At 43.8% G+C, this 13421-nt stretch overlaps 1 protein-coding gene across 2 annotated transcripts in view; it reads left to right on the top strand.

Moving 5' to 3' along the window:
* POU6F2 (POU class 6 homeobox 2) overlaps window positions 1-13421 on the top strand; it is a 336328-nt gene that overhangs the window by 313939 nt on the left and 8968 nt on the right. For both annotated transcript variants that reach the window (XM_077303990.1, XM_077303991.1), the window contains 2 exons: window positions 4931-5137; window positions 10913-11081. In XM_077303990.1, coding sequence (XP_077160105.1) covers window positions 4931-5137; window positions 10913-11081 — 376 coding nt within the window. The remainder of the gene's footprint in view (window positions 1-4930; window positions 5138-10912; window positions 11082-13421) is intronic.

The following is a 13421-nucleotide window of genomic DNA, read 5'->3' as shown; positions in this document are numbered from 1 at the left end:
TCATAGAGAACGTATATATACTTGTTTTGGGCAGCATCTTGCTTGCCCTGGATTCATGTAGCTAATGATGTGTGTCTCATAACTATTTCCCATGATGGTATCCAACCATCATTAATAGTCAACGCATTCTCATTAATTAAAAGATTAATTTGAAATATAGGGCCTCCGAGTAAACAAATGGATTATTGTGCTTCATACTGATGGCATAAATGTTACCAACAACAAGTTGAAAGTATTTAGTAGCATCATTCGCTTAACAAGTTAAATTGTTTTTTTATGGAGAGTGCTAAGTGATAAAATAAGTATTTGGGTTATTCCCACATGGCCTTCGTGTTTCACACTTCATAATTTTTCCTCTTTCAGAATGTGTTTCTTGAATACCTTTGTATGACACAAAAGACTTGAGGCTTCATTATTAAATGAGCTCAAGGAATGGGAAGATACAAAACTAAGCCTTTACTGTATGCTATGCCTGAATAATTTACAGAACAAATAATAGCCCGGAGGCAACCTGTCTGTTAAGAATTTCTCTTTTGGGGGGACAAAAGTATTTTTGATTGTACATCCAAAACTTTCAGACATACTAAGTAAAACTAACAATCTAGGGAGGAAATTATGAAGGCTAACATCATGATTGAGCTTCTTCTTCCAGCGTATACACAGAGCTTCCCAAATCACATCAGTGGAGGAAATACTTCTATTCAAAGAAAAAGAATTAAGTGTTGCATTTGTGAAGTGGTCATCAACCTTGGTGAACTTCTGGCCAGATTTGGAATTTGGAGAATGGGTAGAGGGTACCACCACCGGTTAGCTGCCATGGGTGGGTGGACCGAGTGTAAAATGATTGCCATGGAGAGGTCAATTATAAATGTCGGGAAGTCCCACACCAAGCATCCTGTCATGATGAGGACAGCTGTTTCCAAAAGGGCACTTCCTGCAGACCCTTCTGGAGACTTCTGAAGCACCTCTTGGTCCAGTGAGATGGAGATGGAGGAAAGTCAAGGTTGTCTCTTTGCTGTAGGGAAAAGGTGTTTGGGGGAAGAAGCAGGTTGGCTGGAAAACATATTGTTGTTAATTATTCCAGCATTGTAATATTGTAGAGTTTTAGAGGGATTTTATGGGGAGATTGTTTTATACTATTGATAATGTTGTTTTATTGTTCTTGTCTGGATTCTGGGTTTTACATGTTTGGTGTAGCGGTTAGGAGTACGGACTTCTAATCTGGCATGCCGGGTTCGATTCTGCACTCCCCCCACATGCAGCCAGCTGGGTGACCTTGGGCTCACCATGGCGCTGATAAAACTATTCTGACCAAGCAGTAATATCAGGGCTCTCTCAGCCTCACCCACCTCACAGGGAGTCTGTTGTGGGGAGAGGAAAAGGAAGGCAACTGTAAGCCGCTTTGAGCCTCCTTCGGGTAGAAAAAAGCGGCATATAAGAACCAACTCTTCTTCTTCTTCTAAACCACTGCAAGCCAGTTTGCTGAGAGCAGCGGTCATACAAATCCAAATAATCAATCAATCAATCATCCCTGAGCTGTAGGACTGTCTGTGAACAGGTTTTCAGACTCACTGGAGTTATCATCATTGTTAGCATCATCCCTTTGAAATCCCAGCAAAGTGTTGGTCTTAGCCTTTACATATCTAAGCAGTTTGAGACATGAGCCTCAGGAACATCACCACCTCCATGAATCTTAGGTCTTCAGAACCCATGCTGTATGTCTGATGGTTGATCTCCATCATAAGTCCAGGCCTCTAGGGGTTTATGTTTGTGCCCAGATCTTATTGCCTTGAGATTTTTTCTCTTCCCACTTTCCTCTGGGAAAGTCCCACAAGGCAGAGGTGAAAATCCATCACAAAAAACTTCCTTGGTGGTGTTGAGTGTTTGGAACTCATTGATTCTTACTACTCTCCTTTAGATACTAGGTTGAGACTTAGTTATCTGTTCCACATAAGTGCCATTCAGTGCTTAACACCCACTCAGGATGGCTGTCCTGCCCCTGAGTGCCTCCTGCTCCAACTGGCTTGCCTGTCTGTTCAGCGACCAGCCAATCACCTTCTGTCCCCACTCCTGACCACCCCCTCCTTCTTCCACTTCCCTCTGAGGCTCGGAGGCTTCAGATCCCTGCCAGGTGAGAGCTGCTTCTGCCGGTGAGTTCCCTGCCCGGGAGCCTCCAGACTCCAGCCTTTCCAGGTCCTGGGGGGAGGGAGAGGCCATCCGCAGAGTTCTTCCACCCCAGTCTAGCACCCATTGAATTCCTGAATGCAACAGGCTTGGCCCCTAGTTCTTCAATACTTTTGGTTTGGGTGGCAATTGATTTAGATTTTTATGTGCAATTGGCTGCTTTTGTTTTTTTTCCCCTGTTCTTTCTGTTGATGACTAGTGATCCTTATGCTACTCTTCAGTAGCATGCTGAAAACTTGGAGGGGGGGGATATGCACTTTTATTTCCCTCCCCCCAGATTGTCCACATTTGGGGGAGGGGAGAGAAAGATGAGATTTAAAGGTTTTAATAGATAACAAAAATAGTGGGAGTCTTTCTTCCAAAATGAGTGAGAAGGGCCAACACACAAAAGCATCCCATGTGCGTACTGTAATGGAGAGGGACAGTTTTTGTTACAGGAGGAAAGTCAGTCAGAAAGATTATAATATTGTTGTGCAATTATATTCAAAAATATCATGCACTGCAATTGTTCTTGGACGGTATATTGCGATGGCGAGCTCCCAGAAAGGAAGCACATTAAAGAATATCTTCCCCTTGATTAATTTCCTGCACACATTGAGCCAATGTTGTTTTTAATGCAGGAAAGCATCCGGATGTGTTGTAAGTTATGTATGACATTTGTCTGAATTAAAACATATGCCATTCTTCCAAGTGCCATTCATTTTGATGGGGCAATTTTGAGGCAGAAGGGAGAAATTACTAGTCTGAAACACAGCCCGTACATATTTGTGGGTACGACCTTGAGGCTGTAAGTCCCCCAGCACCCCCTTTGCCACACATATGAATACAATTAAATCACTCCTAATAAAAACTCAATGCTCTTCAATGGACCCTTGCGCTTCTGACCTTACAAACTGTTCACTTCAGCAGTGTGGTTGTCAAAAATGCCCAAATGCAATCCAAGAAATGCATTTTAAATGTGGATGCAAACATTTATATTACTGATTTACGGGAAAAAAACCCTAGCACAGCAATTTTTTATTTTTTTTATTTGCCTTGTGGGGATGGGAGCCTTGTTGGCCAAAGTTACAGGCCCAGAAGTGACACTTCAAGGCCGTGTCCTTTGCAACATGTGAAGCGACGATCCTTTAAAAACACACACACACACACAGAAAGCTTCTGCTGACAGTGTAGAAAGAAAAAGAAATCTCCCTGTTTGATAGCATTTGTTGAAGTGAATACAGAAACCAAATACTATGCTGGCCACAATCATCCCAAGTTAAATGGCACTGTTCATTTAAATTTAGTATCAGCTGAAACTGCTAACGTATCTGTGAATATATATATATACACACACTAGACAGGAAATTCCTAAGATTTATCTATTCCTCTGGTACCATCACTTCTCTATCCCTGAAATGGCTTTGGTGGGATACTGCCAGATATAGGTAAGGTTACCACCCACTCATAATATTCTGTTTTGGTCATATTTCTTCAGAAGCTCTGCAACACTTTGTTGTTGTTTAACTTCCAGGTGAAATTTTTCTCACTTATCTTTGAGCTGTTTCCTACAAGAAACAAACTGAAAAAATGGGCCAATTCAAATCCATTAAGTCAGGCAAACCATACGGCACCTCCATGTTTTAGAGCAGTGGTCCCCAACCTTTTTATCACCGGGGACCACTCAACGCCGGGGACCACTCACTGGGGACCACTCAACACCTTTTACTGAGGCCCTCCTCTACTCTCAACCACTGCCCTAGCGCTCTCTGATCACTAGGGTAATGTTTAAACATCCCTTCAAAATAAGATACAGACACGCCACAACAATGAACATAAGGAACATTTTATTTTCATGGAAATTTTAACTTATGACCATGACAAATCAATGGGAACCCTGAGCTTGTTTCTCTGCAACGAGATAGTCCCATCTGGGAGTGATGGGAGACAATGTCACCCGAAGTGTGTTGTAAAGGGCCGGGGGTGGGGGGAGAAGGCGTCCTTTGGGGTACACCTCCAATTAGTCAAAGGACCACATGTGGTCCACGGCCCGCAGGTTGGGGATCGCTATTTTAGAGGGACTTAACTGGAAAATGGGTCTTTTCAAATGTTTTAACCAGAAAGCACCTTCCTGTTTAGAGATAGTCTACCATGCTCTTTAATTAGCAGAGTAGTGGGGTCCCCTCCAATGATTCGGCAAGCCAGGATCTAAAGGAATCAACCAATGTTGTGTTAAGATTTCAAAATGTCATTTATAATCCACACAGCCAACTCCCTGAGGTTCTTTTTGGCTAAGAGCCCTTCTTCCTCCCTGATACTTCTTAGCCTGTCTGTCTATCCTAGTGCCCCAGGCCAATTATCTTCAGAAGACTTCTCATGATCCCAGTCATTCTCCTCCTCCCCAAACTCCAGACCTCACCCTCCACAATTCCCCCTCATACTTCTGGCTCTGCTCTGTGGTTTATGTCAGCTGTCCAGATGACCAGCATTCACTTAATTGACCCAAGCTGGGATTACTTCCCCATGCTGAAGCTGCAGTCTGTGAATAGGGCTTACTCCCCTGAGCTAGGATGGGGAAAACTTACAGTGCAGTCTCTACTCAGAAGCAAGTCCCCCGACATTCAATACACCTTACTCTCAGGTACACAGTATGGTACCCTTTATTGTGGTTGGCCAGAAGTGCCATTTCTGTTCTTCCTCTGTCAAGGAATAATGACTGAAGGTCTGGACAAGTAACCTGCAGGCTTCCATGTTTTGTTTCTTGTAGATTATCGGAACAATTCCATTGATGCCTAATCCAGTTTCATCCAATCAGGCAGCCGGAGGAGCTCAGGGCCTTCAAGTGCAGCCGATTACGCCGCAGTTACTGACCAACGCCCAGGGGCAAATCATCGCAACAGTCATTGGGAACCAGATATTGCCAGTGATCAACACCCAGGGAATCACACTTTCACCGCTCAAACCAGGCCAACAGGTACATTTTGACTATGCAGTTCGAATGAGTGCAAAGCAACTGGAAATATCCAGATGAATTGTGTTTTGCAATTTAACAAAGTTTGATTTGACTTGGGGGAATATTCAGGGAATCCATATAATTGATCCTAAATTACAAGGAAGGGAGTGGGGGATTCAGGCTTTTCAGAGGTCATTTTAACAAACCACTTCACCAGCAAGGAAGTCCTGAGAGGTAGTATGCATTGCCCACTTTTCCTGATTATTTGAGCATGGGTTGCACCCCCAGTGGCACTCAACGTTACCCTTTTTATTGGCTTGATCCACCAGAAGTTTCTGCATATGGAAAGGATATCTTTCTGCGGGGCAGCATATTTATCCTCAAGAATCACATGGGAGAGAGTCCAAAGCCCACAGCAGAAAGAGGGAATCATCAGAAATCCCCCCTTCCACCCATATCAGGAGTACTAGTAATAATAACTGAGTTTTGTTCCAGACAATGTAAATATGATTACATTTTCCCCAGAAAGTTGTTTCTCTATCACTGGTTGCTACTTTTGTCCTGAACCTGGAAGGACTTCAGTGAAAGTTGGGATGGGCACACACCACACAAATGTACCCAATCCCACTAACATTAAGACTTTACATGGGGCCCATAACTCCAGATCCAGTTTAAGGATTCATGGAGCTAAACAGAGTACAACTGGTGCTGTTACTGGTGCTGCACATGTTCTCATGCCCCGCCCCTCTGGGGGATACTTGGAACTTTGGAAACAACAACTGACAGCCTCAGTTTGCTGAAAACATTTCTCAAATCTTGGCAAGATGCACACATGCAATGCCCCAATATCAAAGGGGACCTTCACACTTATGTGGCTTGTAGTCCACACACATGCTCCAGAAGCAGTGCATATGCTCCATTACTAACAGAGCATCTATATCGCCTTTTCTTCATTCTTGCAGTCTGCAAGCCACATGAGTATGAAGACTCCCCCCCCCATAGGGACCCTGGAACGTCAGGACCTGTAGTACATATTACATGTGCTACTAGGATAAGCCACTTCTATATAGCACCCCAGCTTGTCTGCAGTGCCCTTCTGTGGCATAACACCAGCCTGTATATACTATTCTCAACTCAAACCTTAAGGGGATGAGAGGAGAATGATTTTTCTGGAAATTCTTAATCATACAAACCTTAAAACGCTCAAATCATTTTGCCTTTTGACCCACAAAGACATCATCACAGTAAAAAGCTTGTAGGCTCATTTACACAGTCAAAGTGCGTTCATTGCTTTAAAACACCCACAAAATAATCTGATTTGCTGTGCTTGAGTAGGTCCCTATCTAAGCAGTTCCAGAATACATTAAAAAGTTGCTGGTTTTTCAACAGCCACCAGTTAGCCACTTTGGATTCTATTGAATTAATAAAACACAGATTAGATTGTCTGTGCATGTTACATTCTCTCTCAGGTTACAATCCATCATCCTTTAGTTGTAATAGCTATATTTTCAGGGCAGAAGGAAGGATGCTAGAAGGAAGCCCTTGTCTGAATCCATTTCTTTTCCCATTCATATTGAAAAGTCATGAGGCTAACAGTTTGCACCAGTTTCTTCTTAGGATCAGCACAAAGGTAGTTGCAAGAATATAAAAAAGCAGGATGTGATGTTGCTGAAAATTCTCCCACCTTTGAATTCTATTGTTCTAACTGGGAGAGATTTTTCAGTTCACTCCTAGACAGAGTTATGCCCTTCCAAGCCCAATCTAGAAGTGTGTAACTCGGTTTAGAGTTGTACTGTTTAGCCTATAATCAAAGAGATTTAAAAGTGCTTAACTTTGGTCGGATCATGACGTGTGTGAGAAACATCAAGCGTACAATTATATAAAAACTGCATTCTCCAGTAGGAAATTAACTCACTCCATCTCACCCAATTCCCCTCTGTGCTATAGGCCCCTTATATCATGTACCACTTGAACAAGTTGGTTCCATGATTCTCAATTTTGTCTCCCCCCTTCCTTTTATCACCAGAAGAGCTGGTTGGATCCAGCCCTTTGTCCATACCCTACAACCTATTCAGTTGGATAGTACTGTGCATTAACTGGATCTGGCCACACTGAAGAACCACCTTAAGAAGGCCACCTCACAAAGCGATCAACCCTACATTGTGTCACACCTGGACCTCTTATGGAACTTGAACTTTCTACATGCACATCCATTCAAATGTCAGAAAAATATTATTATTACTAACAGTAAAGCCTATACCCATCAGTAATACAACGGGCACTAGCAGATGGCTTGGTGTGGGTTTAGTGCTGAGGATGGAGTGTGATGGGGACAGGAACCTTGGATGAGGCTGGAAGCCACAGAGTCGAGCCCTCCAAGCAGCCATTTGGCTTCAAGTCAAGGAGACGTTATCAGTTTAAGGTGGGGGGGGGGAGCAAACTAACAGACAAATCTGCACCCCCCGCTTCAGCCCAGGAAGCCTCAACCATGCTGAGAAAGGCTGTGCTGGTCCCTCTCGGACCCAGTGGGAGCCCTGGGAGGAACCGTGCTCCACCCTGTCCCGGAGAGCCTCTGCGATGCAAGGAAGTGGAACTGAATTCTTTGCCTCGGGCTGAGTGAAGACCTCAGGTTCTAATCCTTGCAGCTCACCCAAATATTATGCCATATCTGATGCATCAGTATGTTCATCCTACACAAATCCCAGGGAGGCAGCCCACCCCTGGCTCCAGAAGAAGGAACAGCCCATTGGACTTGAGCTGGTTTCCCCCAAGGCAGTTGCTCTTTCCAATTGGTATCTGGAGATGTCCTGGAACTGATATCCTGGTTACAAAGATCAGCTCCTTTTGGAAGGTGGACTCTATGACATCATAATGTCATTGATGTTCCTCTCCTCACCAAAATCCTAACCTCCTCAGTCTCCCCCTCCCCTCTCCAGGAATTTCGCAGCCTGGAGCTGGCAACTCTAGCCTGTTAGCAGAGGCATTATTTGTGTGCACATGCTGGTGTTGCTTAAACTGGGCTGCCTTCTGGGCAAAGCAACTGCACGGCATCTTAGGGCTGCCAACCCCAGGCTGGGGAAGTCCTGGTGATTAGGGGGAGGGGGCTGAGTTTGTTTATCTACCTACGTATTGTAAGACCCACTACTTGGGTGAGGGTGCAAGAAGGCCAGAAGCCCAAGAAGTAGCACAGTGCTTGGCTGGCCACAGCACTCTTCCTTGCCCAGAAAGCGCTGAGCTCCTACATAAGATGTTTTCACATAAAATTGTATCCAATAATCCAGTTCTTGCACCATTCTTTTGTTGACAGCTCAGATCTGTATGCTTGGGGAAAGCAACATCATTTGGATTCCCCTCCCCCTCATATTGCTTTTAGGGGGCCAGTTTCTGTACCAGCAGAAAAGATGACAACATAGTCTGAATGCTTGGGGTCAGTAGTGCCTGCTAGATATCAGAGCGGGCAGCACAGAATGCACCTTTAAACAGGGCTCAGTCGCCCTCCACCCCACTTACAAACTCAGGGGAAAGAGAACGATGTGGATGGTTGAACTATGTGGATTGTGCTACATTGGGGCCTGGCCACTTTCCACCCTGCCCTCTAAAAGGCCTTCCAGAAAAGTGAGTTGCTGATGAGCATTCTAGGTCAAAGTCAAACTGTATTGCACTAGGCCATAGGCCATCGCAAGAACAGAAAATAAAATTGTTCAAAGCAAACACAGATCTGTCACAGTTAACCAGATGAGCGTTCTAGTTATTCATCATAACTGTTCAGATAAACAGGGAGGAAGGATGACCCGGGAAACTACAGACCAGTGAGTCTGACCTGTGTTGTGGGGAAGATAATGGAGCAGATATTAAAGGGAGCGATCTGCAAACATCTGGAGGACAATTTGGTGATCCAAGGAAGTCAGCATGGATTTGTCTCCAACAGGTCCTGTCAGACCAACCTGGTTTCCTTTTTTGACCAAGTAACAGGTTTGCTGGATCGTGGAAATTCAGTTGATGTCATTTACTTGGATTTTAGTAAAGCTTTTGATAAGGTTCCCCATGATGTTCTGATGGATAAGTTGAAGGACTGCAATCTGGATTTTCAGATAGTTAGGTGGATAGGGAATTGGTTAGAGAACCGCACTCAAAGAGTTGTTGTCAATGGTGTTTCATCAGACTGGAGGGAGGTGAGTAGCGGGGTACCTCAGGGCTCGGTGCTCGGCCCGGTACTTTTTAACATATTTATTAATTATCTAGATAAGGGGGTGGAGGGACTACTCATCAAGTTTGCAGATGACACCAAATTGGGAGGACTGGCAAATACTCCGGAAGATAGAAACAGAGTTCAACGAGATCTGAACACAATGGGAAAATGGGCAAATGAGAACAAGATGCAATTTAATAAAGATAAGTGTAAAGTTCTGCATCTGGGTCAGAAAAATGGAAAGCATGCCTACTGGATGGGGGATACGCTTCTAGGTAACACTGTGTGTGAATGAGACCTTGGGGTACTTGTGGATTGTAAACTAAACATGAGCAGGCAGTGTGATGCTATTAAGGCCATGTACAACATATATTTACATCAATAGAACATGGATATTACAAACCTTAAAAACAATAAATATATAGGTGGTTTTCAGAAATTGGGCATGTATGTATCAATCCAGGGATACTCATGGCTTGCTGTTGGATGAAAAATGACTAAGAGATCATTCACAAATGGCCAAATCAATAATGATTGTTGGGGACATGACCAAAGCCCACTGCCTCACTACTTGTAGAAGATTATTGATTGGGTGATTTGTGAATCAGCTCTTAGTCATTTTTCATACCATAGGAAAACATGGGCAATCTGGAAGGTTTAATAATGGGTTTTAAATCCTGCCATAACCAAAAGAAAAGCCCGTTTTAACATCTATAAACAGGTGGTTTGAGAGAGAGAGAGCAACAGATGCTGGTGATTTCCCCTGAAAACTCAACAACTACTTCTGTGACTCTCCATGCCAGTACTTGTGAATGTGTGAGATCTGTTTTCAGATGTATGAAAGCATTCAGGGAAATAATCTGCTTGGAAATATTTCCGCTTGGATCCTTATCCGATTGCTTACCCTTTAGTGATATTTTAATCTCTGCTACCCACGCAGGATGAACTCTCCACCTTTCCAAACCCACATTGACTCCAGCTGTACAGATGAGAATGCAGGATCGAAACCTGCGTTGAGCAGGGGGTTGGACTAGATGGCCTGTATGGCCCCTTCCAACTCTATGATTCTATGATTGTAACCTTGCTAAATCTGTTGTTGTCTTTCATATTTATTCCTGTTGCCTCCATAATCCATGAATGCAAACAAGGAAACTCCCTTCTTCCACAGTTATATTCTAATGTGATCCCCCTTCCCCCCCCCGCCAAAAAAAAAAAGCCCAAGAGGGTTGCTCAACTCTCACTGGCTCCTGCTATGAGATAAAATAAGTGACAAATTGAAAACCCGGTTCAGGGAGGGGCAGAGCTTTTTTCTTTCATTCACCAAGCAACTCAGTCCACCATGACTGAGTTTAGATTCCACTCCAGTGGACCTTTAGGGACAAGTTAAGTGCAACAGATGGGGATGCCACAGTGGTCATAGTAGAGATCTACTTCATGATATGGGGAGAAGGATGTCACAGAAAAGATCCTTGCCATGTGGGATCTATGTCCATCTCCTGTTCCTTTTGACAACTTCAGAGCATGGCAGTAGCATCAGCATCTTGTGACTTCGCTCAAGTTGCACAGGTTTCTTTCTTGGTAATGTTTTTTTTACATTTTGCATTTAGCTTCATCAGCCCTCCCAGACGCAAGTGGGACAAGCAGCATCGCAGTCCAATTTTCTGCATTTGGCTCACAGTCAGGCATCGATGTCTCAAAGCCCAGTGCGTCAAGCTTCCTCCTCTTCCTCCTCCTCCTCCTCCTCCTCAGCTCTGAGCGTTGGCCAGTTAGTCAGTAGTGAGTATTGCCCTCCTGTTATTTTTATTTCATAGTTCTGTCTCCTGCTTTCATGTCTGCCTTGAAGAAATTCTGTTATAAAAGCAAACAAAGAGAACTACTGATGGCGAAATAAAATGAGACTGCAGGCAGACACCCTGTAAGAGACCGTTAGGCCGAGCTCAAGAGTTGTTGTTTTTTTTTAACAATAACCATCACTTTTTGTTGTGCTGTCAAGTGGTTGAACCCTTTGGAATACGGTACATCTCAGGATGAGTGCATACGTGCATATGCATTGCTTGATTATTGCACTCATGTGGGAAGCTGCCCATCAAAGTCCAACACTACCAAACCGAACTTTCGGGCCACATGACAGTTTTCAGCATGGAAAATTTGCACGTTCATCTGAAAGTTCTTGACTGAAGTGCTACCAAATGATGCTTGTACATCTGTGAGTCGCACCTCAAAGGGGCAATAATAGAGGGTACCTCAGAGCAAAACATCCCAAAATATAACACTGCCCACTAGGCTGCCATCTCACTGAGCAATGTTTGAAGCTTTCCTCCAGGATAAGGAACCTTCTTCCAACTTTAATGGTCCTTCCTTCAGTGGAAGTTGAAAGGAGGCTCCTGAGGCCAGAGGAAGTACGATGCTGCTCGATTGGCAAACGATTATTGCAAATGGACCAAGAACTGATAAATCTGCACCACAGACAAGGTATGAACGGCATCCTGCATGGAAGTTTTTTACCCAGATCCAGGAGAGATTTTGGTGCCCTGAGCCCAAATCTTCTGTTCTTGATAGATTGAAGAGCAAGAGGAAAGAAATGCTCTCTGTAATGATGCTCTATTATTATTATTATTATTATTATTATTATTATTATTATTATTATTATTATTATTATTATTATTATTATTATATTTATACCCCGCCTCCCCCCGAAGGCTCGAGGCGGCTTACATAACCCCATCCCCTAAAACCATAAAATGACAATAAAAACCAATAATTTACAGTAATTGTAACAGCGATGGTGTAATCTACTCATTTGCTCTCCGCATCCTCATCTACGGCAGGGGGGTGATTAGGATTCCCCTAATCTCTATGGTCTTTAACACAGAGCTTAGGGAAATTCCTAGAGTCTTATCCAGAAGTGACATTGCACCCTTCCCAGGCTTCACCCTTCCTAGGCTTTGCCCACACAATATCCTGGCATTTGCTAAGGCTGTTTTGGAGTCTCTATTTACAGGTTGGATAACTCTGAGCTACACAGGGAGGGGAAGCTATGATGAATGTAAGGAAAGAAGACAATGATGTTCATTGGGTGATAACTGACCTACAGGGTGAAGGACAATGTCCATGCTGCAGTCACCAGAAGAATTCCCACCTCCAAAGGCCCCCCTGTTGGAACTGATTCTAGGCACATAATATTTAGCAGGCCCTATCAGCTTTGCTGTCCAATATGAATCTCCATTCTTGTGCTCCATATCTTTAGTGGTTACCAGAGAAGGCATGGCGATAGAGGGCTAAGTTCTACTGCAGTGGAAGGCCATTTCCAGTAGCAAATTGCACTATGTGCTCCAACCTACGTCAGAAGTTTATTTTATGACATTTGCATGTCTGCTTTCCTCCAAGATGGCATCATGGTGGTTAACAATCAATTCAAAAATACGATAACATCGTTGCAATATTTATTTATTATATCTGGATCTTGCCATTCTCCCCAAAGGGGAACCAAAGCAGATGACCTCGTTCTACCTTCCCCATATTATTCTTACAATACTCCAGTGAGGCTGGCTCAAGATCACCAAGCGAATGCTGGCGTAGTTTTAAATTCGCCAGGCTTCTGGCTTAATCCGATATCCTAATGCCCAACAAAGACCCCAGGGTGAGAAGGTAAAAATAAATACTTTATTCAGACAGCTGTAAAATAGGATAACTGCTGCTTACAACAACAGAAACCAGGCAGAAGCCCCACTTACAGGCAAGCAACAGCATTTATCATTCTGCATTACGTGGCATCTCCATTTTACCTCCAGTTCACCTCCCACAAAGTCTCCCAACTCTGACCCCCAAAGATCTCTTGGGGGGGGGTGCAACAGCGACCTCACCCTTTCCTGTTGGCCTTCACACCTCTTGCCTTTGAGTTAGAGAAGAAACTACTTAATGGGAAGAAACTGTCGGCCTGACCCAAACTACTGTTCCAAGGTCTCATAATGTCACACCTGCTGAAAGAACTGGAAAGGACAAGGCAAACTACCTGAACCTCACTAGCTACTGTTCAAGGTTTACACACAGACCAAACCTATTTTATGAGATACACAGAGATACACTTACAACTATGGTAATACACATAACAGGGGG

The sequence above is a fragment of the Paroedura picta genome, chromosome 11, assembly GCF_049243985.1.
Source record: "Paroedura picta isolate Pp20150507F chromosome 11, Ppicta_v3.0, whole genome shotgun sequence".
Lineage (NCBI taxonomy): Eukaryota > Metazoa > Chordata > Lepidosauria > Squamata > Gekkonidae > Paroedura > Paroedura picta.
This window is presented reverse-complemented; position numbering and strand designations above follow the sequence as displayed.